The following is a 25,265-nucleotide window of genomic DNA, read 5'->3' on the forward strand; positions in this document are numbered from 1 at the left end:
AAAGTGCTAAAGCATTTTGCCCCGTTGATGTTACAATTTTTAACTAATTTTATGTCATGAAGGATATCGTCCTTTCTCACTCGGTTTAATCATGTCCATCAATGAAGCATGAATAATAGTGTAATGTGTCCTTGGTTTCTGGCCACAGATGATCTTAAAAGGATAGAATAGTATGAAATTGACAAATCTGAGTGTGTTCATTTAAAGCTTTCTACTCTGGCAGGTAGGAGCTCTCCTTACCCAGAGGGGTAGCTTGTGAAATTGATGAAATGTAGGGTTTCATCATTTGTAATCCCTTTCTACCGACTATGATCATCTAAGATAGAAGGGTTCATCAATTTTAAGTGCTCCTCCAAGACACAGGCCTCTCTCTCTTGGGCTGGTGTGCGATGCTACTTCTCTGCCTTCTGTGGTATGTTTTTACCGGTGAACAACATAATAAGGAAAACAGCAGGTCGGCAGGAGCATGGCTGGGTGCGTTAAGTACCCTCCCAGAGGGAAGAGTCACAAATAAATCTTGCCAATTTTCCTCAGAGTATATTATATCAAGGAAATATATTATCATTAGACATTCTGACCTAGCTGAGATTGTCTTGGGCAGTGGGAGAACCGGGACTACTTCTAAATTGGACAAACCAGTTTTTATGGAGGTCACCCACGGCAAGGTATAACAAAATAATGTTAATTTTCTTTCATTCATTCACTCACTCATTCATTCATTCAGTACTTCCTAAGTGCCCACATCCATCCATTCATCCATTAGGTATTTACTGAGTTGTGCCCACAAAGTACCAGGACATATAACACCTATCTGAGCAATTACCATGCAGCCTTTAAAGTGAATGCAATACTGTTTGTGATAGAATTCAGGGACAAGCCAGAAACAAAGAACATACTGTGTAATTAAAATCTACAGAGAACACAGTTACACATGGCCACACAAAGCTAAATGAGAAAATGTGGTTCCATTAGGGTGTCGGAATTATACATCTACTATGTGCGTCGATGTAGTTTAACAAAACACATCTATACCCTAAATGTTAAAACTCAATAAAAATGCTTTCCATTTGGCTTGATGCAATAAAACACACATTTTCTGAAGACAGATCACATGTTGGCACCTCTTTGCCAAAAATCTTGATCTACAGCTTGCCTGGTCAAATGCCCGATCTCAAGGCTGGCTTTTCCATTAGGTCCAGCAAGCCCAGAGCCAAGGGGACATGCAGTACTTGGAGGTCGTCTACGGAAATGTTTTAATGTCTTTAAAACCAGGAGCATAAAAATGAACTTTCAGGTCAAAGAAAATGTTCTAATATGTATTAATATATTCATCTTTTTACCACTTGGCAGTCATAATGTATGATTTTGATATTTCTGTGTGGAGAATGGGGTCCAAACGGCACGGGTGTCCAGTCCCATGAAAATCACATGTCCCTTCGAGGTCTGAATTTCTTTTCAAGCAACAGCCAAAACAATCCCAATACCCACCACACCCCACCCCTAAGTATCTTCTAATAAGGTTATTGTGCAAAGCAAACCATTTGGAGTATTCTAATCTGACAGCGCTAACACTAAAGTGTCTTAAATGCTTATAGAATATAACGTACCTTCAGTGCCAGACTTGAAAACGTATTTGAAACATTGCACTTAAAGCTCAGTTGTTTATCCAGGTTTCCATCCGGGTCCCGCCTCCCATACTCAGAAAGGCCTGTCCGGTCAGCAGCTGCTACCTTCTGGAACACGGTGCACGTCATCCCAGTGAAACCCGCGGCCTTGATGACATAAGCTTCCAGAGCAATATTGGGTGAATACTTCAAAAGTCAATCAAACAGGAGTTATGAAAGATTTACAGCATGAGGGAAAAGCACTTTCTAAGAGTTTTCAAACACAAAACACTGTACATAAGTGAGAAGCAAAAGCCAAGCTTCTTACTTAACAATGACACTGTGCAGGTAACTGGCACATAAAAAAAGAGGCCGGAAACAAAAGGGTATCGTAAACTAGACAGATACCGAGTGAGGAAACAAGTCATAAACTATGGAGGGTCAGAGATAAATGAGAAATTGATTAAAAATCATGTAAAGAACACTTTGTAGGAAACTATAAGGTAAAAATGAAAGTGTCTTAAAAAAAAAATGAGCTAACAGAAATCAGTGGACTCTCTTCATGATAATACAAGAGGAGTATCAGGGTTTGAGAAATATACTTTTAACAGTTGCCTTGCTCTAGGCTGGCTCACCTGGCAGAGCATGCAACTTCTGATCTTGGGGTCATGAGCTAGAGCCCCATGTTGAAGAGAGAGGTTACTTAAACAAAAATTTAAAAAGTAAAATTAGGGGCACCTGAGTGGCTCGGTGGGTTGGGCCTTTGCCTTTGGCTCAGGTCGTGATCGCAGGGTCCTGGGATCAAGCCCCACATGGGGCTCTCTGCTCGGCATAGAGCCTGCTTCTCCTCTCCCTGCCTGTCTCTCTGCCTACTTGTGATCTCTCCCTGTGTGTCAAATAAATAAATAAAATCTTAAAAAAAAAAAAAAAAAGTTTAAACTTATTTTAAAAAAAATAAACAAAAAGCAAAATTAAAAATTAAAAAAATATTTAAGTGCCCTCATTCCAACACTTCATGTCCTATTCACTCTTCATATTACCGGGAGATCAAGTTAACTCTCTGCAGATAGATAGCATCTCTGTCCTTTCTTTAAGGATGACTAAATGATGCCTACTGTAAAGCCAAGGCACTGTTCTATGTACCATATATAGGCAATGTCCTCTTTCTCAATTTCTTTTTAAGTGTAAAACTTCTGTGTGAGGTGTGTAAAATCTCTTCGGAAGATACCAATTAAAAAAACAGGAAAGGCCACCTAGAATCCACCACACACCACAGGCATGATAGAAAAGAACTGGTGGTTTCCCCAAATATTCAAGACTAACAAATCTTTGCGTTAGTTTCTGTCGCACAAGGACACATAATGAAGAGTCTGACTAAGTTCAATGATACTTGTTAACAAATGACATTCCATTCTTTTACTAAGCAAAGATACATATAATTATGACAAGCATGTGAAACCTCAGTCAAAAGAAAGAAAAGTGCAATTCTGAGGTGCTCTGGAAGCCGTATCATATTATAGAAGCATAACTTCCTGGAACCTTTCTCACACTTGGAAGTAGAGTGCAGACATCTACACTACAGCTGTATCATATCCTTGAGTTCTCTGAAGAACCGATGAGCGCAGATAAAGGAAGAAGCTCTTGGAGCCAAGTAGTTAGGCAAAAATGTAGGACTTAAAATGGATCTAAATGACCAGGGAGGTCCAAATGTGGCCATAAATATGGCGAGCTGGTTTCAAGAAAGGTCATATATCTGAGAAAGAAATCACCCTGAACCACGTTGTCAGGATAGCAGTCATGGAAGCCCTCCATTCCATGTATTATTCAAGGAGGTAATCCCAAGCCTCACTGAGCAAAAGGAACGATGAAACACAGTATCATAAGAAAAAATCCAATTGATCTTTGGAAAAACAATAATCTTTAATCGTATAAAATCATAGGAGGAATTCTAAAACAGTCTATGAACCCACTAAAATAATTAGGAAATGAAAATCTTGGATCAGATCAGAGTGCATGTCATAAGGGAATGACACGTTATTTATCATATTTTTTTAAAGATTTTATTGATTTATTGAGAGAGAGAGAAAGATCACAAATAGAGAGGCAGGTGGGGTGGTGGGGGGTGGGGGGAACAGGCTACCCCTGAGCAGAGAGCCCAATGCGGGGCTCAATCCCAGAACCCTAAGATCATGACCTGAGCCAAAGGCAGAAGCTTAACCTACTGAGCCACCCAGGTGCCCCTATTTATCATATTTTACCACACTTTTAGAAAAAGCAGGACACCAACTCAATTTAGCACAAATAAAATTTTATACTATTTAACTGAGTGATTATTAATTATAAAAACTCATCATTCCAAGAGCGAGACCGCTGGAAATGCCAAGAGTTCACAGGGGTTGGAGGGCCTCCCAGTTCTCTTTTGAAACTGGAACGTGGGCAAGCAATCTGACACTCTCTCAGAACATCCCTCAGGGCCCGGAACAGAGCATCTGCTGGGCTGGACGGTGGGTCTACGACAGCACAGCAAAACTACCGTGTGCTTATGTGGTTTTACATTAAATGGTGAGAACCATTCAAACGGCAAATTAAGAAAGTATTTTCCAGTTATCAAGAAAGTAGATTACTCAAAGCAAAATGAGCTTTTAAATGGTGAGACAACAGAAAATTTTGTGATAATCAGCAGTAATACCCACCCTATCATGGGGATTGGGGGGGAACAACCTGTCTTTTTTAAATTCAAGTTGGCTTTCAATGAATTTTTTTCTTCGAGTGGAGGACATTACACTTACTGTTGAATAAACATGAGCTCCGTTTGCTAATCGGTACGTAGCAACGCGCTGCAGACACTGAACGATTCTACTGCAGGCCCTTGCTTCCCTCTGCGCCAGCCACAGGACACGCTCGTCAGCCAACATGATGTTACTTGCGATGTCAACCATCACATCCCCGAGCTAACAAGGGTGCAGGGGAGGAAAGAAAGACTTTTAAAACCAATGCAGGATGTTTTACATAATCAAAATCACAATGAGACACCAAGATTGGCCTCTAGTCTTCAATGTTCAGGTGAAGACTTTAATTTTTTCTCACTGAAACGTTTTCGGAGAGGCAAAGCATATTCGGTTATGACCATTTGGTAACATTTAGCTCAAAAGAGTAGACTTAAATAACCACCAACTCACTGCGGAAGGATGGCAGGTGGTCCATCATTGGACGCGGGGGGAGGGGGTGGCAAATGAAATTAATCAAGGAGAAGGGAAAGACGACATCACAGGATTCCCAGAATTAAAGAGACATCAGCTCTGGGAAAAATTAATAAACACCTCTTTCTGTGTAAATGTTATCTCAGTATTCTTATTAAGAAATAGACATGGTCACCTCTTTCATATCCTATCATGTCCAAAAACCTAGGTGTCTCCAGCTACTATGAGTTCCCCACAGGGGTTGGGCCACTAGATGGGTCTCAGCACAGACAGTTTCCATTACCTCGAATGAACTTCCTCCATTCCTCCCAGCTTGGTGAATGCTTTAAGACCCAGTGCTATGAAATAAATGGATCCTAAGAGGTGCTCACTTTTCCACCACTTGTTTTGTTTCTTTTACTGAATGCCTTTTATTAAGTTCAGTTCCTCATTCACAGATGTAAACATCTGTCAGGCAATGCCAGCAAAGTGTCAATTAACTCTTGTTGACGCGGACTTGTATGTCCCATGTCAGAGAAATGCAATGAGGAGCCCAGGCTAACGAGACATACTGGCGTCAAAGAGGTTTGGTATCGAGGAAAAATGTTCATGAGAGGGAGATCTATGGCAGAAACAACTACAAAAGCATTCCAGAGGCAGGATCAGAGGATTTACAAGCTGCCTGGTCCTCTAATCAAGAAACAAGTAGCAAAGGCAGTAAGCCCCAAAGCCAAGTGAGAAAGCTGAGGCCGTTTTAGCAGATGTCTTTTGATCATCCCAGAATATCCCAGATGAGTTCTTCAACTCTGTTCTGCACCCAATACTCTTCCCACGATGTATAATTTTGAGGCTGAGGTGGCACTGGGAAATGTTGGGTCCATCCCACCCACGGTTCACTTCAGCAAGGAAAGAAGAAATCCACCAGATCGCAGTACCGGAATGCAATGGGACGGGGCGACTAACTGAGTACAGGCATGAAGAACACGACTTCAGATCCTTACCACACTAAGCTGAGCGGGACAGTTAACTGCCCGTGCCTTCCTTCATTGGTAAAAGGGGCATGATAACAATCCTGTCTTTTCTGAATTTTGGGAAGACTAAGTTCCTGTAATAAATACTAGGTTCCTGAAACCACGCCTGGTTAGTGGTCTTCATTATTTTATTGCTCCCCTCCCCTTTTCTTAACATTTCAATTACAGCACAGGCCTTTCTTTGAAGATAGCTCTAGAAGGAGTGTTAAGAGGGGTGGTGCATTGCATTGCATTCGGTACATCCAAAAATATGTAAGAACTCATGTAACTCAACAGCAGAAAAGCCAATCTGGTTAAAAGTCAGGTAGAGGATCCGAAGAGACATTTTTCCAAGGAAGACCCACAGATGACCAACAGGTACAGGAAAAGGCGTCCAACATTGCTAAGCATCAGAGAAATTCTCATCAAAACCAGTGAAGTGAGATGTCACGTCACACTTGTGAAAATGGCGATCAAGAAGACAAGAGTAAAGAGCTCACGAGGATGTGGTGACGGGAGCCCCCGGCACTGCAGGTGGGAACATAATCTGGTGCAGCCGCTTACTTATGGAAAACAGTATGGAGGTTTCTCAAAGGATTAAAAATAGAACTAACATATGATCCAGCAATTCCACTTCCAAGTAGTCATCCAAAGACAATAAAAACACTAATTTGAACAAATGCATGCACTTCGTTTCCATACCAGCATAACTTACAATAGCCAAGATATGGAAACAACCTAAGTGCCTACCAAAGATGAATGGTTAAAAAAGACATGGGGGGCGCCTGGGTGACGCAGTGGGTTAAGCCTCTGCCTTCGGCTCAGGTCATGATTTCAGGGTCCTGGGATCGAGCCTCGCATCGGGCTCTCTGCTCGACAGGGAGCCTGCTTCTGCCTCTCTCTCTCTGCCTGCTTCTCTGCCTACTTGTGATCTCTCTCTCTTTGTCAAATAAATAAAAAATAAAACTTAAAAAAAAAAAAAAGACATGGCATGTGTGCATGCCCCCCCACACACACACTGGAATATTACATAGCCATTGTGACAACATGGTTGGAACTTAACTTGTATTATGCTAAGTGAAATAAGTCAGACAGAGAAAGAAATACCACAGGATCTCGCTTACCTGTGGAATCTTGAAAAAACAGCAACAAAAAAACCCAAAATGAAACAAAAGCCCATCATGAGAACAGACTGGCGGTTGTCAAAGGTGGTGTGGGGAATGGGTAAAATAGGTAAAGGGAATCATACAAATTTCCAGTCATGAATAAGTCATGGGGATATGAAGTACAGCATGGTGACTGCAGTTAATAATACAGTATGATATATTTGAATAATACCATATTGTGTATTTGAAAGTTGCTAAGAGAGATCTTTCTCATGACAAGGAAAAATTTTCTAACTCTATAGTGATGGATGTTAAGTAGACTTATTCTGGTCATCATTCACCATACATACAACTGTTGAGCCATTTTATGTTGTACACTAAGAACTAATATGTCAATTATACCTCAATAAAAAATAAAAAATTGTACTGAATTTAGAAAGAGGGTTGCCTTCTTAAAGTCTGTGTTCATATATAAATAGGATCAATGCATCCAGCAAAACTGCCTTTCTCTCAAGTGCTGCTACTTCAATTAAAAATAGTTTACTGACTTCCCAAGGCCCCTAACACAGTATATCACAATTCTTTCCTTATTTTATTTCCAACGTAAACATCTCGAGGGCAGAGACAACACAATGTCTTACTTATATTTATACCCTCATTCAGTAGTAAAACTCCTGGTATAGAAGCCCACAGCTACACAGTTCCGTTTACTCACTGACTGAATATTTATTGAGGACCACAGTAAGCCAGACCCTGTCCAGAGCAATGAGATACAACAGTAAGAGAAACATACAAGATCTATCTGGGGGCTTACAACCTTTTGAGGAAAATACAAAACAAACAAGTAAACACTTTTTTTTCTAAGTGACTAGGGTTGTGATAACTGCAGTGAACAAATCTACCAGAGGGATAGATGATGAAGAGTAATGGGATTTAACCCAAGCACCCTATTTTAATAGACTCAGACACTCTCAAATGGCAATTCCCCCAAACCCAAGGCATTAACAAGATCAGCCGAGAACCAGAAGGCCTTATAATTAACCTCAGTGCAGTCCAGAGCTTACTCATTTTATACAACTCATGGACTATTAGCATCCTAGTATATATTCTACATATTCCTAATAAACAGGTATGGGGGTGAATGCCATTCTAACAGAAGCGCTTTGGGGCACCTGGGTGGCTCAGTGGGTTAAACATCTGCCTTCAGCTCAGGTCATGATCTCGGGGTCCTGGGATCGAGTCGGGCTCCCTGCTCTGCAGGGAGTCTGCTTTTCCCTCTTCCCTTCTCTTGCTCTTTATCGCAAATAAATAAATAAAATTTTAAGGGAGGAGGAGGGTGACCAGGAGGAGGAGGAGGAGGGTGGAGGGAGAGGGGGAGGAGAAGAAACCCTTATTTCTGGAGTTATAAAGAAGGGCAGTGATTGCTAATAGGCCAACTGCTCAGTATGTCTATCAGCCATATATACAGCAACTGGAATAATAACTGCCAACTTTTTTTTAAAGATTTTATTTATTTATCTGACAGAGAGAGTGAGAGATTGAGAGAGCACAAGCACAGGGAAGAGCAGGGGGAGAGGGAGAAGCAGTCTCCCTGCCAAACAGGGAGCCCAGGCCTCGATCCCAGGCCCCTGGGACCAGCACCTGAGCTGAAGGCAGATGCTTAACCTTCTGAGCCACCCAGGTGCCCCAGAACCTCCAACTCTTAACAGAATTCAGATTAGCTGGAATAACTTGGCTAAGTGTCTATTATTACCTATTGCTATTTCCAATTTTTATGCAAAAACAAATTGGTAAAAGAGATGATGCAGTTAAAATATCCTCTACGGCTACCAAAGAAATTCCCATTGGCTTCAAACACCTAAAAGATAATATACAAGAATATCCAGATTCTAAGGTACTAGAGAAATAAATATATAAGGTATTTATAAATTAGCACAATTACTACTCCACTTGTCTCATACTTTTTTTTGAAGTTTTAAACGTATGCACTTTATAAAGATCCAACATGAGACCTGACGGATACATCATTTCCACTGAAAAACTGTAGTTATTACCTGATCAAAGAGCTACGGCTTATGGCCCACTAGGTAATGCCAGTAATGCACTTTAACGTGTGTTAATAATTGTAAAGAAAAGAAATCTCTCTAAGAGGGCACATACTAGCCCAGAGTGATTGCTTTCCTGAGAACAAGCTATCTTTCTCATTATTTCATTCCAAATAGCTAAGAATGTAGGAAAGGGATTTGTTGCCAAAATATTCCCCAGAGCAGGTAATCATAAAATGCTGTATACTTCTGTAGCTTGGTTATGGAAGCAGTTCTGAATCTGTCACAGGGGCAAAAAAGGACACAAAAAGGATAACAGTGCATGAAAAATTACATTGGATTAAAAAAGTATTCCTACGATCTGACACACAAAGATAGTCCGGCAACTGCAGGAAGCATTAGAAAGCATTGTGTTTCTCCTTGACCTCATTTCCTGAAGGCCACTCCAGCCACAAAAGGGTCGGAAGGAATCACGCACCTGCTCTTCCACCTGTCACACTAAATGGTTGAAGCTCAAAGAAAAACACGTGCGAATGCACTTTTATCAAAGAGAAAAGAGTAAAGAAATGAAAATGCCATATGAGTAACAAGGAAAGTATTAAGTGTCATTTGTTGTAAGAATATTTCATGTTTTCAGTATGTATGTTCGGAACTCCAATCCAAATGAGATCCACGTCATTTGTAAATTTCATGAATTTCTGATATGTTAGCATATGAAACACACGAGATAATACATAAATGAAACTTGGTATTTAATTTTAACAGAAGAGTAGAGTACAACCCTGAAGACAGGATATTTCTGTGGTTAAATACTCCTGGGTTAAGACTTCCACTCTGTCACCTGCCAGTTAAATGTCCACAAGTCAATTACTGAGCCTCTCCAAGCCTCGGTTTGTTTGCTCATTTGTAAAATGAGACCAAGAGCCCTAAGAGAATTGCTTGGAAGGTTTCATCCCATAGTAAATTAAGAAAACAAAACTAAAGACAAATATCCTCCTGAAGCAATTTATGCCATTTCTGAGAGAAGCCGGAGGATCTAGGCCCCTCCCCGGTTTGCATTTTTAAGCACAAAGCAGCAGGGGGCACACCCCCCCCATTAAATCTAATAACCAGAGAAGCGAGAATTACAGACTCCTACATGGAACTGGGCAGTTGTTCGGGGACAGATAAGGTGGTGATGGGCTGTACAGGAATGACACGCAGTCCAAACTTGGCTAAATAAAAAGAGTCATAAATAATAATAATAATAAACAACAACAGCAACAGCTGGTATTATTTATTAAGTTCAGGCAATCCTCGTGATCTCCTAGATACAAATCACAAAAAACACTGAGATCATACCTATCACGAAGTATGTTATTGCCCTGCTTACTTTCAATGAAGGACTTGCCCCATTGTGAGGCCAAGTTTTAAAAGTGTATTTATTTAATTAAAAAATTTTAAAATAAATAAAAAATAAAATAAATAAATAAAAATTTAAAAAATTATTTTTAAAAAGTGTATTTATGTCCCTTTTCACTAGGTTTGGTGTCCTGAGTGCCTCAGGATCCCACTGTAGGCTTCTCTGCTTGCTTAGTTAAGCAGTCAATATTCAGTGAGAGTCTCACTGTGATAATCACCAGGGCCTGTGGCAAAGATTAAAGATCTGATTTTATTGTGGTCTGGGAGCAAAGAAGGTAATGAGGAGGAAGACGATGAGGACCACGGGGATCCAGGGAAACAGGTGAGGGGTGTGGGGAAGAGGTTGAGAAGAATGCTGTGTGGAGTAAATGTCACATTTATGGCCCATTTCCTCACAAAAAGGATTTAAAGTAGCTTAGCAAAATAAAAAGGATTATTCTTTTTAATTAAGAAAACAAAGAGTGGGAAATACAGACTTACAAGAAAAAAGAGACCCAGGTAAAAATAGGCATCAGCACAGAGCTTCTAGGACCCGGGGAAGGGGTGTGTTTCTAGTCAAAGTAAGGAAGACAATACTGCAATCATCAACAGAAAGAATTATTTCAGGGCGCCTGGATGGCTTAGTCGGTTCAGGGACCAACTCCTGGTTTTGGCTCAGGTCATGATCTCAGGGTCGTGGGATCGAGCCCCACATCAGGCTCTGCACTCAGCTGGGAGTCTGCTTAAGATTCTCTCTCTCCCTCTACCCCTCCCACTTGTGCTCTCTGTCTCAAATAAATAAATAAACCAGGAAGGCACGAAGGCAGGCAGGCAAGGAAGGAAGGAAAGAAAGGAAAGGGAGAAAAGGAAGAAGATCTCCTCCAGGTCAACAAATTCTCAGAACATAAGAGGAACATTACTCAAGAGAGGCAGAGCTGGAGGGTGGACTGCTGCACCCTCAGCCAGACCTTCCCCGTAAATGGAAGAGCTTAACTCCCGAGAGTCCTGCAGTTCTCCTGAGGGAAGCAGATTTTTTTTTTTTTCCTGATTAAAGACATATGTGCATCTCCCTTTCTGGGAGGATGGAGAACCAGGCACTCAGGATGATTCTCCTGCTACACAGGAAAAGTGCTGAGCGAAAACAAGTGAGAGGAAAAACTGCACCACTGACCCGTCAGATGAAGACTGTTCCAGAGGCCAAGAGCAAAACAGCAACAGGAATCCTCGGAGCCCTGAGGTTGAACTCTGATGGCCATGACCTGTGATCTGCCTTCCAGGCAGGGCCCAAGGCTCCACCAACGCAGGCGCACTAAGCTGGTAACAAAAAGGGGCACACCCCCAGGGTCAGGGAGAACCCGCAAGCAAATGTGCCAGGGTCAAGACAGTTTCACCAGGAAGGAGGTGAAAAATCTCTTCCCTGACAATCTGTAAACACAGCTAATCTTCACACCAGACTAGTCAGACATGACATTATTTCTGAGGTCAGAAAAACCTCAAGTTGAGACCTAATTTCAAAGTGAACCCCTTACCTCGGTATTGCCCGTTAGGAATTTGACAGAAGCAGACAAATATCACACTTAACAAGGACACATTCAACTATTCCCATTAAGACTTCCTATCATCAACATTAATCAGCAATGTTCTAGAGGTTCTTACTAATGTATACACAGAAAAAGAAAAATTTTAAAAAAAGAAGAAGAATACAATTTAAATAGGAACAGATAAACCAAGTGTTATTCACTGGTGACATCTGTCTAGAAAATCCCATATAACCAACTACAAAATTATGTAACTCAAGGTGCACATTTTTTAAAAACCTAATCAAGGAAAATTGAACAAGGACTAGATATTTGATGATATTAAGGACTCAGAGCTCATTTGAGTGGCATAATTAATGGTATCATAGTTCCATTTTAAAGTTCCTGATACTTCAGAAAAATTACAGCTGAAATAAGACATCCAGCATTGGCTATTAAATGTTCCTGTACTGAAAAAGGAAAACAAGAAAGAGAGAAAGGAAGCAAGAAACAAGAGAAAGGAAAAAAACAATGAAAAAGAAGAAGAGAGTGGAGGGAGTGGGGCCAGAGGGAGTAAGCGGACGGAGGAAAGGAGATTTCAAGCCTGGGGAAAGGTAAGACGCAGCTATTAATGATAACTTCTCCTACCCTTCTGAAATTTCCCAGTAAGGTTCTGGGGCACCTGGGTGGTTCACTCAGTTAAGCGACTGCCTTCGGCTCAGATCATGATCTCAGGGTGCTGGGATCAAGTCCTGCGTCCGGCTCCCAGCTCAGCAGGGAGTCTGCTTCTCCCTCCGCTTTTCTTCCCCCTCTCTTGTTCTCTTTCAAATAAATAAATAAAAACTTTTTTAAAAGTTTCTGAAAAGTTTTTAGGAAGTGAAACCCGAAGAATACTTTTTTTTTTTTTTTTAAAGAAGCAAGACAGGGACAGAAACAAAGTTACTGCAGCAGTTCTCAAAGTTCGTGCAAAGTCACGCCACCCAGTATCCCCTCTGTCTAAATGCCCATCCTCAGACCTCCCTGCAGACAGGCTGAATCAGAAACTCAGGATGCCGGCCCACCAACCCATTTAACAAACCTTCCAGGGGATTCGGATACACAGTCTAGTTTTAGAAATAAGATTTTAGAAAGGATAACAAAGCCAGGCGTGGGATCTCTGCCCAGCTTAACAACATGGAGAAGTCTGACAAAATCAAGAGGGGAAAAAAAAAAAATTTAGTGCTACTGAAAATCAAAACAAAAGAAAACATAACTGTTGATACAGAAGTGATTATGTCTTAAGATAAGTACGTGAACAACTTTACATTTTGAAAACTCTATACATTAAAATGTGCCAAATGAACTTTGTGATCAGCTAGCACTAAGGCTCTGGCCTTGTTCCGAGATCTACAACGGGGAGCACTAGGAGGCAAGACCAAATCTGATCTTCAGAGCCTCTTCTCATCTTTTGAAATGCATATAGATTGTTTTCCTCAGAGAAATCACCATGGCAAATACGGAACAGACACTTCAATTGCCTGATGGACAACCTGCCACTGTTTTTAAAAGACGCCTGGGTGGCTCGGTTGGCTAAGCAGCTGCCTTCGGCTCAGGTCATGATCCCAGCGTCCTGGGATCAAGTCCCGCATCGGGCTCCTTGCTTGGCGGGGAGCCTGCTTCTCCCTCTTCCTCTACCTGCCATTCTGTCCGCCGGTGCTCGCTCTCTCCCTCTCTCTCTGACAAATAAATAAAATCTTAAAAAAAAAAAAAAAAAAAAAAAAAGACCCCACTAAATACAGCATTTCGAGCTGGCAGCTAGAGAACTTTCAGCACACACCCAAAGACTGCAGAGCACGGGCCTGTGCTGCCTGGACTCAATCACGGGTTAAAAAGCAACTGCCTCCCAATATTGTGCATATGAATTATTTATACTAGAGTAACTTTTTGGACGTAATGCAAAAAATCAATTTAATTATTTGTCCAACTAAGCTGTATGCATTTTAGGATACCTTAGAATAATTTCATGGTAATTAACATAAAATGAAGCCCTTAAACTTCACGATGTCTTTTTACTATTCTAATAAATGGTGAAATCTATGGCCTATACCTCAACTTTCCAAAATCTGATAGGATGTCTGTCACTGTGCCACAGGTAATAGTATTACATTCATACTTCAGTTATGCAATCCTGAATATTTTGCCTCTGTTTCTCTTGTTTGTGCTTAATAATTTGCCATCATTTGTTTCCAAAGTTAATTCAAACTTTACCTCCTGTGTCATCAGTGAAAGTGACAGCAGCTTCCTCCAAACTAAGTTTTTAGTTAGATAATTAAAGCATGCTGGTGATTTTTTCTTTTTAAAGGACCTCCTTCTTAGCTTCTCAAATAAGAATGTTAAAGAGGGCAAATATCATCCCCGTTTAAAAATAAAGGGCCCAAGGGTAATACTTAACTCATGAAACCAGCTCACCCTCCAGTCCTCAACAAGATGCTTCTACCAGAGCACGCAGCAAAGTCATGGCCTTTCCCCTGCACAGCAGTGAACACGGTGAGAGGGACACTTTCTGGGCAGGGCCCATCATTAGCTAAGAGATGCACAAAGCTCCTTCACATACAAACAGGGCAGCCTGGGAACCCAACTGGCATTACATGATGGCAAACTATTTTTCAATGTCCACATTCCAGATGATATTCCAACTATTCTAGTGAGTCAAACCATTCCACTTCCACGCCTAATGTCTCACCACGTGGCAGCTAACCCGTGATTAAAATGAATAATGGAGCCCACTGCTACCACAGAGCCAGAATCCAGACAGCTGCTCCCACCACTGGGGAAATTTACCACCAGGAGCAGGCTGTGGTCCAGACAGACGACCAAGGATCAACACCATTCTTGAGAAAACTGTGCTCTCAAGTTCAGACAGCAACACTGAAATGACCATTATCCAGTGGTCCTATTGACCTGGGTCTCACATAAAGACATGTAACTATTTTCCTTTCTTTAGTAACTACATCATATTAAAGAAAGCACCTAACATCTTAGGGCTGTATGTAGCTCCAAGTCCCCAAACTTATCGCCAAAATGCAAGATATTAATAGTCTACCAAAAAAAAAAAAGTCCTTGGTTTGAATGGTTTAGAAAAACAAGGCACAGTATTTAACTTTTAACATGACTAACGAATCTGAGATGTCCTACATAAAGAAATATATTGGACTTTATTCACTGCAGTGGTTTCCCCACAGCTGTATGCAGAGTTCTTCCAGAATACCAGAAAGTGAGCGCGATACGGCAGAAAGCCTCTGGATTACAGACACAGGATTCCTGGGCTCTGTGTTCAGACCTGCCCTAACCTCACCGTACAGAAATTCAAACAAATCATTTAATGTTCTTTGGACTTCTGTTCATTACTTGATCTAGATTTCGTCTATCTCTAAAATCCATTTTTGCATAAGTAACTATCCCATAAACTGTTACCTATCAAGTTCGGGTAACTTGAAACTTACAGTTTAAGAATATATTAATCTACATCTAAAAACTGACTCAAAACATTATTTTCTGCTCATTCACTTTTAAAATGGTGGTTGTCAATATTTTCACCTAAAGGGTATCATGCTGTTAAGCAGAATTTTAAGAACATTTTCAAAGTCACTAAATTTTCCTAACCTGTGTATTATAAGCATTTGGAATTTCAAAAAAAGTTCCTAAAAAGCGGTTTCATTTTCCAAGACATTATAAAAGAAATGAAGCCATTCAATACAAGATCTGGGTAACTAAAGCTCACATGAAGGATGACTGTCCTGCCAGGGCATGGGAGCTAACCCACGACTCCATCTACTCCTGAACATGGTCTCCAGTCCCAACCGTATTCAGTAAGCCTTACAAGACAATTCAGGCAAACACAAAGCCCATCTCACAGCCTCACCTGGGCAGAGAACCAAGCCAGCAGTTCTCAGCCAGGGGCACAAGCCCCATCCCCGTCCTCAGAGTTCTAACAGTTCCCTTGCCCACAAGAGATGATAACAGCAGGTCCCACCTGCCCAAGGATATTACCAGCAGACACATCCAGAAACCCAAACAGAGCTGACTAGTGAAAAAAACCCGTGAAGGTTAGAAGAGGAGCCCCATTATTCAAATGCAAAGACACCAACATAAGGAATCAAAGATCATGAAAAGTCAGGTAAATATGACATCACCAAAGGAAACTAATAAAGTTCTAGTAACTAACTCTAAAATAATGGAGGATCCATGAGGTGTCAGACACAGAATTTAGAATAATCCTGGTAAAGAAGTTTAGTGAGCAAGGCACCTGAGTGGCTCAGTGAAGTGGGTTAAGCCTCTGCCTTCGGCTCTGGTCATGGTCTCAGGGTCCTGGGATCGAGCCCCACATCGGAATCGCTGCTCCGCAGGGAGCCTGCTTCCCCCTCTCTCTCTGCCTACCTCTCTGCCTATTTGTGATCTCTGTCTGTCAAATAAATAAAAAAGTCTAAAAAAAAAAAAAAAACTTTAGAGAGATACAAGAAAACAGAGACAACTAAACAAAACTAGGGAAACAATGCATGAACAAAACAGTAAGTCTGACAAAGAAACAGCAGCCATTCAAAAACAAACAGAAATCCTGGAGTTGAAAAATATAATAACTGAAGAATTCAAAAGTTTCAAAAGTAGACTTGACCATGCAGAAAAAAGAATCAACAACTAGAGAAGATAGGATATTAGATATTACAGAGTCAAAGGAGCAAAAAGGGAATGAAATGGAATGAAAAAAGCTTACAGGAATTATGGGACACAATGGAAAAACAAAACAAAAAAAGGAAAATATTCACATTATGGGAATTCCAAAAGGAAAAAAGAGAAAGGGACAGAAAGAATATTTAAAGCAATAATGGCTGAAAACTCTCCAAATCTGAGAAGGGAAATGGACGTCCAGATCCGTGAGGCCCAAAAGACCCCAAAAAGGCTGAACCTGAATAGGGCATACTGAGAAACACTATAATTAAGTCAAAGACAAATAATTTAAGAGCAGGAGAGAAAAGAGGGAAGTTACATACAAGGGAGACACCAGAAGACTCTCAGTGGATTTTTCAAAAGAAACATTTTCATCAAGGAGAGAAGAGGATGACATGTTCAAAATATGACAGAAAATAACTGTCCGCCAGGAATTCTATACCCAGAAAACCTGTCCTTCAGAAACAAAGAAAGGACTAAGACCTTCCCAAACCAACAAAAGCTGAATGAGTTCTTACCACCAGATCGGCCTTGCAAGAAATGCTAAAGGGTTTTCTCTGAGTAGAAGTGAAAGAGTGCTAACATCATAAAAACACAGAAAAGTCATGTAAATCTCACTGGTAGTGGTAAATATATAGGCTTTTTACATTTTGCAAGATGACAACAGCAGTGTATAATTTGCTTAAAACTCTCGAAGTTAAGAGTATACTTAAAGCAACCATAATGACAATAATCTGTTAAAATTTACATGGTATTTCTTGAGTATTTTTATGTGAACTCTATACCACACATGGGGCTCCAACTCGTGACCCAAGATCAAAAGTCAAATGCTCTACAGACTGAACCAGCCAGGCACCCCTACATGTTTTTCACATTGTATAAATAATAACGGCACAAAACTAACACGTGAAGAAGAGCAGGAGGAAAAGGTAAAGCTTACAAACTCTACTAAAGTGGTTGTCAGTTTAAAATATGTGTTGTAAGTTATAAGATGTTATATGTAAGCCTCGTGGCGACCGCACAGAAAAATCTTATACTAATTACACAAAAGAAAATAAGAAGTCAAAATATGCTCATACCAAAAGACATCAAAAAACAAAAAAGGATAATAATCGTATAGAATAATGGATCTACAAACAACCAGAATACAACTAACAAAACGACAACAGTAAATTCTATCAATAGTAACAACAGTAAGGACTATCAATAATCACTTTGAATGTAAGAAAGTTAAATTCTCTAATTAAAAGACACAGACTGGTTTAAAAGATAAAGACAAAACTACAAGAAGCAAAAATCCAACAATATGCTGCATACAGTCTTACTTTAGCCTTAAAGACACACCTAGACTGATAATAAAAGGATGGAAAAAGACCTTACAAGGAAATGATAACCAAACCCAAAACAAAACAAAGAAGGTAGCTGTATTTATATTGGACAAAATGGACTTTAAAAGTAGTAAAAAAACAAACAGAGATCATTATACAATATAAGGAGGTCAATGTAACAAGAGGTTAACAATTGTAAATCCAACACTGGAACACGTAAATACACAAAGCAAAAACAGAGGGGCACCTGGGTGGCTCAGTGGGTTAAAGCCTCTGCCTTCAGCTCAGGTCATGCTCCCAGTGTCTTGGGATTGAGCCCTGCATCGGGCTCTCTGCTCAGCGGGGAGCCTGCTTCCCTCCCCCTCTCTCTCTGCCTGCCTTTGCCTACTTGTGATCTCTGTCAAATAAACAAATAAAATCTTTAAAAAAAAAAAAAAAAAAAAAAACAAAGCAAAAACAGAACTACAAGGAGAGACAAACAGTAAGACAATAGTAGTTGCCATCTTTGAAACCCTGCTCTCAACAATGGACAGATCATCTAGACAATCAAAAGGAAACAGTGGATATGAGTAATACTATAGATGAAATGGCCCTAAGAGACATACACAGAGCATTCTACCCAACAAGAGCAGAATACACATTCTTCTCAAGCACACACAGAACATTTCCTAGAATGGACCATAGGTTGGGCCACAAAACAAGTTTTAACAAATTTAAGAAGACAGACATCATCTTTTCTGCCCACATGTCACGAAACTAGAAATCAGCAGCAAGAAGGAAACAAAAAAATTCACTCACAAACACATGAAAATTAAACAACACTCTACCCAATAACTGATGGTGCAAAGAAGAAATTAAAGGAAATTATAAAGGGCTCCTGAGGAATGTATGGCTGGCCAGCTCACTTGGTAGAGCATGTGACTCTTGATCTCTGGGTTCTAAATTTAAGCCCCATGTTTAGCATAGGGATTACTTAAAAATAAAACCTTTAAAAAAAAAAAAAAAGGTTCTTGACACAAAAATGGAAACACAATATATCAAAACTTGTGAGATGCAGCAAAAGCAGTTCTAAGAGCAAAGTTCACAACAATAAACACCTATATTAAGAAACAAGAAAGATCCCACATAACTGTATGCCTTAAGGATCTAGAAAGAGAAGAGCAAACTAAGCTACTAAGCTCAAGGTAGCAGAAGATAGTATTGGGCAAAGGAGCCAATAATACTCAATGGAGAAAAGACAGTGCTAACCATTTATCTAGTAAGGAGTTAATACGCAAAAATAAAAAGAACTCAAAACAACTCAATAGCAAAAACAACCAAAAAAATAAAAAATTAAAAAACGGGCAAAGGACATGAATAGATACTTCTCCGAAGAACATGTATCAAAGGCCAACAGGTACACAAAAAGGTCTTCGACATCCCTAGACATCAGGGAAATACAAATTAAAAGCACAATGAGGCACCACCTCACACTTGGCGGAATGGCCATCACCAAAAAGTCAAGAAAATACCTGCAAAAATATAAGGAAAGGGGAACTTTTGTGTACTGAGTAGAAACGTAAATCTGTAGAGCCACTATGCAAAACAATACGGGGAACCCTAAAAAAGTTAAAACCAGAGCTACCACATGATCCCAAAATACCACTTCTAGAAATATATCCAAAGGAAGCGAAAACCCCAACTTGACAACATATCTGTACCCCCATGTTCATAACAGCGTTAATTGATAATAGCCAAGACATGGAAACAACCTAAGTAATAAAGGAAAGAAACTGTGATATACACATGCACACACACAGAGGAATATAGAGGAACACACACACACACACACACACAGGAACACAGCCACAAAAAATGAGGAAATCCTATCATCTGTTCTAACATGGAGGGACCTTGAAGACATTAGGCTAAGTGAAATAAATCAGACAAAGACAAATACGGTGATCTCACTTACATGTGGGCAAAAAGAAAGCTCACAGAACAAGAACAAACTTACTACCAGGGGCAGAGGGTGCGGGAGGGGGAAGAGGGGGAAGAAGGTGCAAACTTCCAGTCATGAGGTAAGTGCTAGAGATAGGAAGTACAGAAGGTGACCCAGCTAAGAGCTCCACTGCTGTGTGGTATACAGGAAAGTTGTTAGGGTAAATCCTCACAGCCCCCACCACACAAAGAAATGTTTCCCTGTCTTCCCTTTTCTTTTTATTGTATCTCTATGGGAAGATGGATGTTAGCCTAACTCACTGTGGTGACCCTTTCACAATATTTGTAAAACAAACCATCATGCTATACACCTTAAATTAATATAGGGATAAATGTCTATTTCTCAATAAAACTGGAAAAAAGAGAGAGTGAGTGAGAGAGGGAGAGAGAGAAGGATGAACACATGGCTGTGTGGATAAGAGAAATCCCAGAATGCCCGAGAGAAGGAGCTGCAGCCAACACTCAACGTGGACGCAGGACGTTGCTCTGCTCTGTCACGGTACCTTAATTTCCAAGAACTGATTGTTCACCTCTATCCCTTCCAACAACAGATGACTATAATCAATGGAGCATAAATTTCTCCACAATAATGTTGGAAATTAAAAAGTGCATTTAATTAAAAGAGAGCAAATATAAAAAGATTTTTAAAATAGAGAGTTCTACCACGTGAGTCTTTGTTGACATGCTATATGCTACAAAGGTGAACCAGAAAAATACCTCTTTGGACTTTTCCTCTTTGGTAAATCTTCCAAATTTTTCTATCATTTCAGCCACAAATATAACATCCATCTTGTCAGAAAAATTGGCAGCTTCCACAGTATAAGCCAGTAACTGCCGGGCCGTGGCCACAGCATTAGTAAGATTGAGAGGCATCTACATTAAGAAGGCAAAAATGAACAATGAATTTTGACATCTTCACATTTCAAAACATGGCAATGAATTCAAACTCTTTATCATTTATCACCAGGACCTTCTTAAAACACTTTTTCAAACTTGAGGAAACTGGAATTATTAACGGTCACTAACCTGAACAAATTTTTTTTTTTAACTTTGAAATATAATAATACGTAAAAATACATCTGGTCAACACACTGCACCATCTCTCCCTCTGTACTTATCCAAATTCTACACACTCCATGTCAATTGCTTAGTAAAGGCTTTCCGGAGTATTCCAACTGGGAGAGATCGATAACTCCCCTGGAGCCCGGTGCGCGGGAGGAGGAAGCATTTATCTATACCACCACGCACTGCTAGTAATGTCCTACATTTGCTTATTTATTGACTTAAACACAACTTGGCACCAACCATTCCACAAAGGGTGTAACAGGTACCAAGGAGCATAAGAAAATATGTAACACAGAAACCATCTTCCAGCTGTTTCTCATCTGGTCAGGTTTACCACGGACGCATAGAACAGAGACAAGAAAAAGGCATCTGAGGAGCACGAGTATGACAAGGGATCCCAGGTGACAAAGAGATTATACAAGAAGCCCAAGAGGCAGCTTCCCAGATGGATTTGAAGGAGGGCTGGGATTTGTTCCAGTGGATACAGGTGGTAAAGATATTCAAACAAAGGCAGCGACTGGAAAAGAAAGCAGACACCACAGAGGGCCCTGAATACAGGGGGTGGTGACCAGGCCTGACCCCAAACACGATCAACTGAAGGTAAACACCCATCCTCATGCTTTACTCGTATTTAAAACAAACACACACACACACACACACCTGGAATTTCAACTAACATACATTAACAACCTCAGCAAAGGGGAAGACTTTGTGGTTACCTGATTAAACATATAAAGCACCCTAGTGACATCGTTTGCATACTGGCAGCGAGAATAGTCATCACTGGCCCAGAAGCCACCTCTGTCGCATCTGCGCCAAGCCTTCCTCTCATCCTGGGGGTTTCCGGGATAAATCCCACTGCCATGGGTATTCCGCGTGCACTGAAGGTACGCAGTAATGCCAGCTAACGTCCTGGGCCACCTAGACAGGCGGAGACAGAACAGGATGAGAAATCCTACGTGGACACAAGTAACAGCAGAGGAAAATCGAGGGGTGGGACTGGTCATGGATAATCATAGAGAAAAATCAAGAAGCAGCAAATTCCTTTCAGAATAACGAGTTTAAAAAAATTAAAAGGCTAGCATGGACTAGGCTGATATAAACTATCAGCCACCTTTATTTTAATACCGGAGGATATTTTCTTAAAATGTTCTAAATGTTGCTATCAACACACAGGAAAATTGTCTTATAGCCAGTAAAAAAAGAAAAAGACAGTTCCCAGGTGTGCAGACAAGTCACCAAAGCAGGTACAGAACTGCTATCCTTAGCAAGGCCTGCTTTGTTGCCCTGGCCCTTCAGTGGTATATAGAAACCTGGGACTTGAGGGAGTCTTCCCACAAACAGTTAACTGGTAAGTGGTGTTCACCATGCCCACACTGTTTGGACAAGCAGTACAGTGTATGCTGAAACTTGCTTTCTTGCTGGGAGTCTGAAATTATGGTACATGCTAGACAGAGGGTGCCTCCTCCACCAGCAATAAGAACTTTGGATACTGAGTCTCCAACCCGCTTCCCTGGGCAGCAACCCTGTATCCACCTCCATATAGGGTTGCTGCCCTTCCACGGCTGGAGGAGGAATAGGGAAGAAGCCTGCCCTTGGATCTCCAGAATGCACCTATGTCTTTTCTCTTGCTATCCATCTTCCTATCTTACTATATCACTATAATCTCTCTTACCTATGACTACAACTACATGCTGGGTCCCATGAGTCCACCTAACAAACTTCTACACATGGGGTGGTCTAGCAGACCTCCAACACAGTACACAGCTGAATTTATCTGGGAGAAGGTACCCTCTGAGCAAGTGACTTCACCAATCTGTGGGCCCAGACTGTCACTAACAGTTGGAAGAAATCTGTCATGTGAGCTTTCTCCAAAACTGGGAATGAAGTGAATATATATATATGTATATATATGTATATGTATATATGTATATATATATATTTTTTTAAGATTTTATTTATTTATTTGATAGACAGAGATCACAAGTAGGCAGAGAAGCAGGCAGAGAGAGAGAGAGGAGGAAGCAGGCTCCCTGCTGAGCAGAGAGCCCGATTCGGGGCTCGATCCCAGGACCCTGGGATCATGACCTGAGCCGAAGGCAGAGGCTTTAACCCACTGAGCCACCCTGAACTGAATATATTTAATGGAAGTTAGAGTTGACCTATAACATAGGGACTGATAAATCAAAATAGCAGTCATACCAAAATATAATTAATTCCCCAAATCTGCATAAACAGATTAAGCAACACTAAACTAAATCTTATTAATGCAGTGAAAGTTTAACTGCATAATACACTAAGGAGTGTCAAAAGCTAATTCATTAATCAGTCAAATAATCAGATTCTTCTATTTTTAAAAATGTAAAATAGTCAAATTATGAGCAAAAATAGAAAATCCACCATAAATGGAAAACATTATGATTACTTAATAAAAGATGCAGAATATCACAAAATTCACAAGTGTTATCTGTTTTGCTTTAAAGTATACAGATAAATATCATCTATTAACAGTTAATCTACATAAAGGACTTATCCATTGGCAGTAATAAATATTTATTTCCATATACTCGGGTCAGGGAGAATTTTCTTTTTTTAAAGGACAAAAGATGGTTTTTTAAAAAAGTACTTAAGAATTAGCTGAGCTAAAGATGTTGCTACTGCTTCTTCATCTTCGATTTATTTTTCATTTTTATTTACTTATTTATCCTTTAAAATTCATTTAAATTCAATTCATTAACATATAGTATATTATTAGGTCCAGAGGTGGGGGGCAGTGATTCATCAGTCTTATATCACACCCAGTGCTCGTTATAAGTCACGCGCCCTCCTTAATGTCCATCACCCAGTTACGCCATCCCCCCCATCCCCCTCCCCTCCAGCAACCCTCAGTTTATTTCCTATGATTAAAAGTCTTTTGGGGTTTATCTCCCTCAATGATTTTGTCGTTTTACTTTTCCCTCTCTTCCGCCATGCTCTTCTGTTTTGTTTCTTAAATTCCACATATGAGTGAAATCATTCACCTTGGATTTAAAAGCTTAATACCAAAGACTTTTCTTACCCTTAAAATCTGGGCAGTAGGAGTAGCAATCACAGGAGTACAAACTGGGTATTCAACAAACTTTATGCTGCTGTAAATTTCCCTTCATATTTCCCTTCATTTAATCAACTACAAGGTCCTTATTAAAATCCTGAACGTAAAAAACATTAAATAGTAATATACTGAAAACACGTTTTTAAAACGTCAACCTTGAAAGTGAGGAGAGTTTAAGACAAACGTCGTTCCCTCTCACAAATTCTAAATTTTTGATTAAAAAAAAAAAAAAGGATTATTCCACTCATTCTGCTCATCTCAACACAGAGCCCAACACCAATGGCTCCCAAAGTTTCAGCCATCCAAAATCTTTCATTTCCCAAAGTCCTTCTTGCTTAGAACCAAACAGGAGAGGAAAATGAACTTGGCTTTCTCCTAATTATCACGTCTACTTAACTGCCAATAGTTAAAAGTAACTTAGCAATACAAACCTTCCAAAGTTCATCCATAAAAAAGCCGTTAAAAAAAAAAACAGGACACACCATTAACCTTTTGAATTCTGCAATTTTAGTAAAATTTCCAAAATGTTTCCCTAAAGTAGTGGTTCTTAAATTTTACAACAAACCATGAAACGTGAAACACTCTGTCTGCAGAGACTGTTAAATCAACATATCTGAGATACAGTCCAGGCACGTTTTCTTCTTAATCTTCATACATGACTCTGACATCACTGTTCTGAAGGGCAGTCCTCAGATATACAAGGACATATATATGAATACATACATATTCTTAAATTTCCTTCTTGAGGATAGTAGACCAATTATGCACCTTTAAGAATAAAAACAGATGTGGGCAGATCATTTTTCCAGCACTCTCCATGTCACTGACCTGAACTCCCCTTTATTGTTTACCACCCTCTCGGGAGGACAGTACTGTGCAGAGCTTTCTAACACCACAATATCGACAGTTCTCGTATTGTTCCCACGTTTGGTCTGGACGTGACAGCCCCAATTTCCAGTTGATCCAGCCTGAATATTAGAAATGGTTAGGGCACTGCATGGAAAAAGATTTTAAAGACAGAGAAAAAATGGTTAGACAAAAAAGGCAGACAACCCAGGCTTCTATCATTCATTTAGCAAGTTAAGTCTGAATGCACAGTGTGGGTAAAGCACCTGTTAGATAAAAATGAATTTAAAAAATGGTCCCTCCACTTAAGTACTTCAGCAGCAAGTCTAGACAAGCAGGCGAAGGGAGAACAGGACGGAGCCAGGAACGGGAACAGCAAACCCAAAGGTGGAAACGTCACAGCATGTTCT

General features: G+C 40.2%; 1 protein-coding gene across 2 annotated transcripts in view; it reads right to left on the reverse strand.

Annotated features, from left to right (window-relative positions):
- The window catches only part of ADGRA3 (adhesion G protein-coupled receptor A3), a 124,967-nt gene that overhangs the window by 30,340 nt on the left and 69,362 nt on the right, over window positions 1–25,265 (reverse strand). For both annotated transcript variants that reach the window (XM_032333985.1, XM_032333984.1), the window contains 5 exons: window positions 24,838–25,002; window positions 21,638–21,839; window positions 20,571–20,726; window positions 4,394–4,555; window positions 1,608–1,811 (listed from right to left, as the gene is read on the reverse strand). In XM_032333985.1, the coding sequence (XP_032189876.1) occupies window positions 1,608–1,811; window positions 4,394–4,555; window positions 20,571–20,726; window positions 21,638–21,839; window positions 24,838–25,002 (889 nt within the window). The remainder of the gene's footprint in view (window positions 1–1,607; window positions 1,812–4,393; window positions 4,556–20,570; window positions 20,727–21,637; window positions 21,840–24,837; window positions 25,003–25,265) is intronic.

The sequence above is a fragment of the Mustela erminea genome, chromosome 2, assembly GCF_009829155.1.
Source record: "Mustela erminea isolate mMusErm1 chromosome 2, mMusErm1.Pri, whole genome shotgun sequence".
Classification (NCBI taxonomy): domain Eukaryota; kingdom Metazoa; phylum Chordata; class Mammalia; order Carnivora; family Mustelidae; genus Mustela; species Mustela erminea.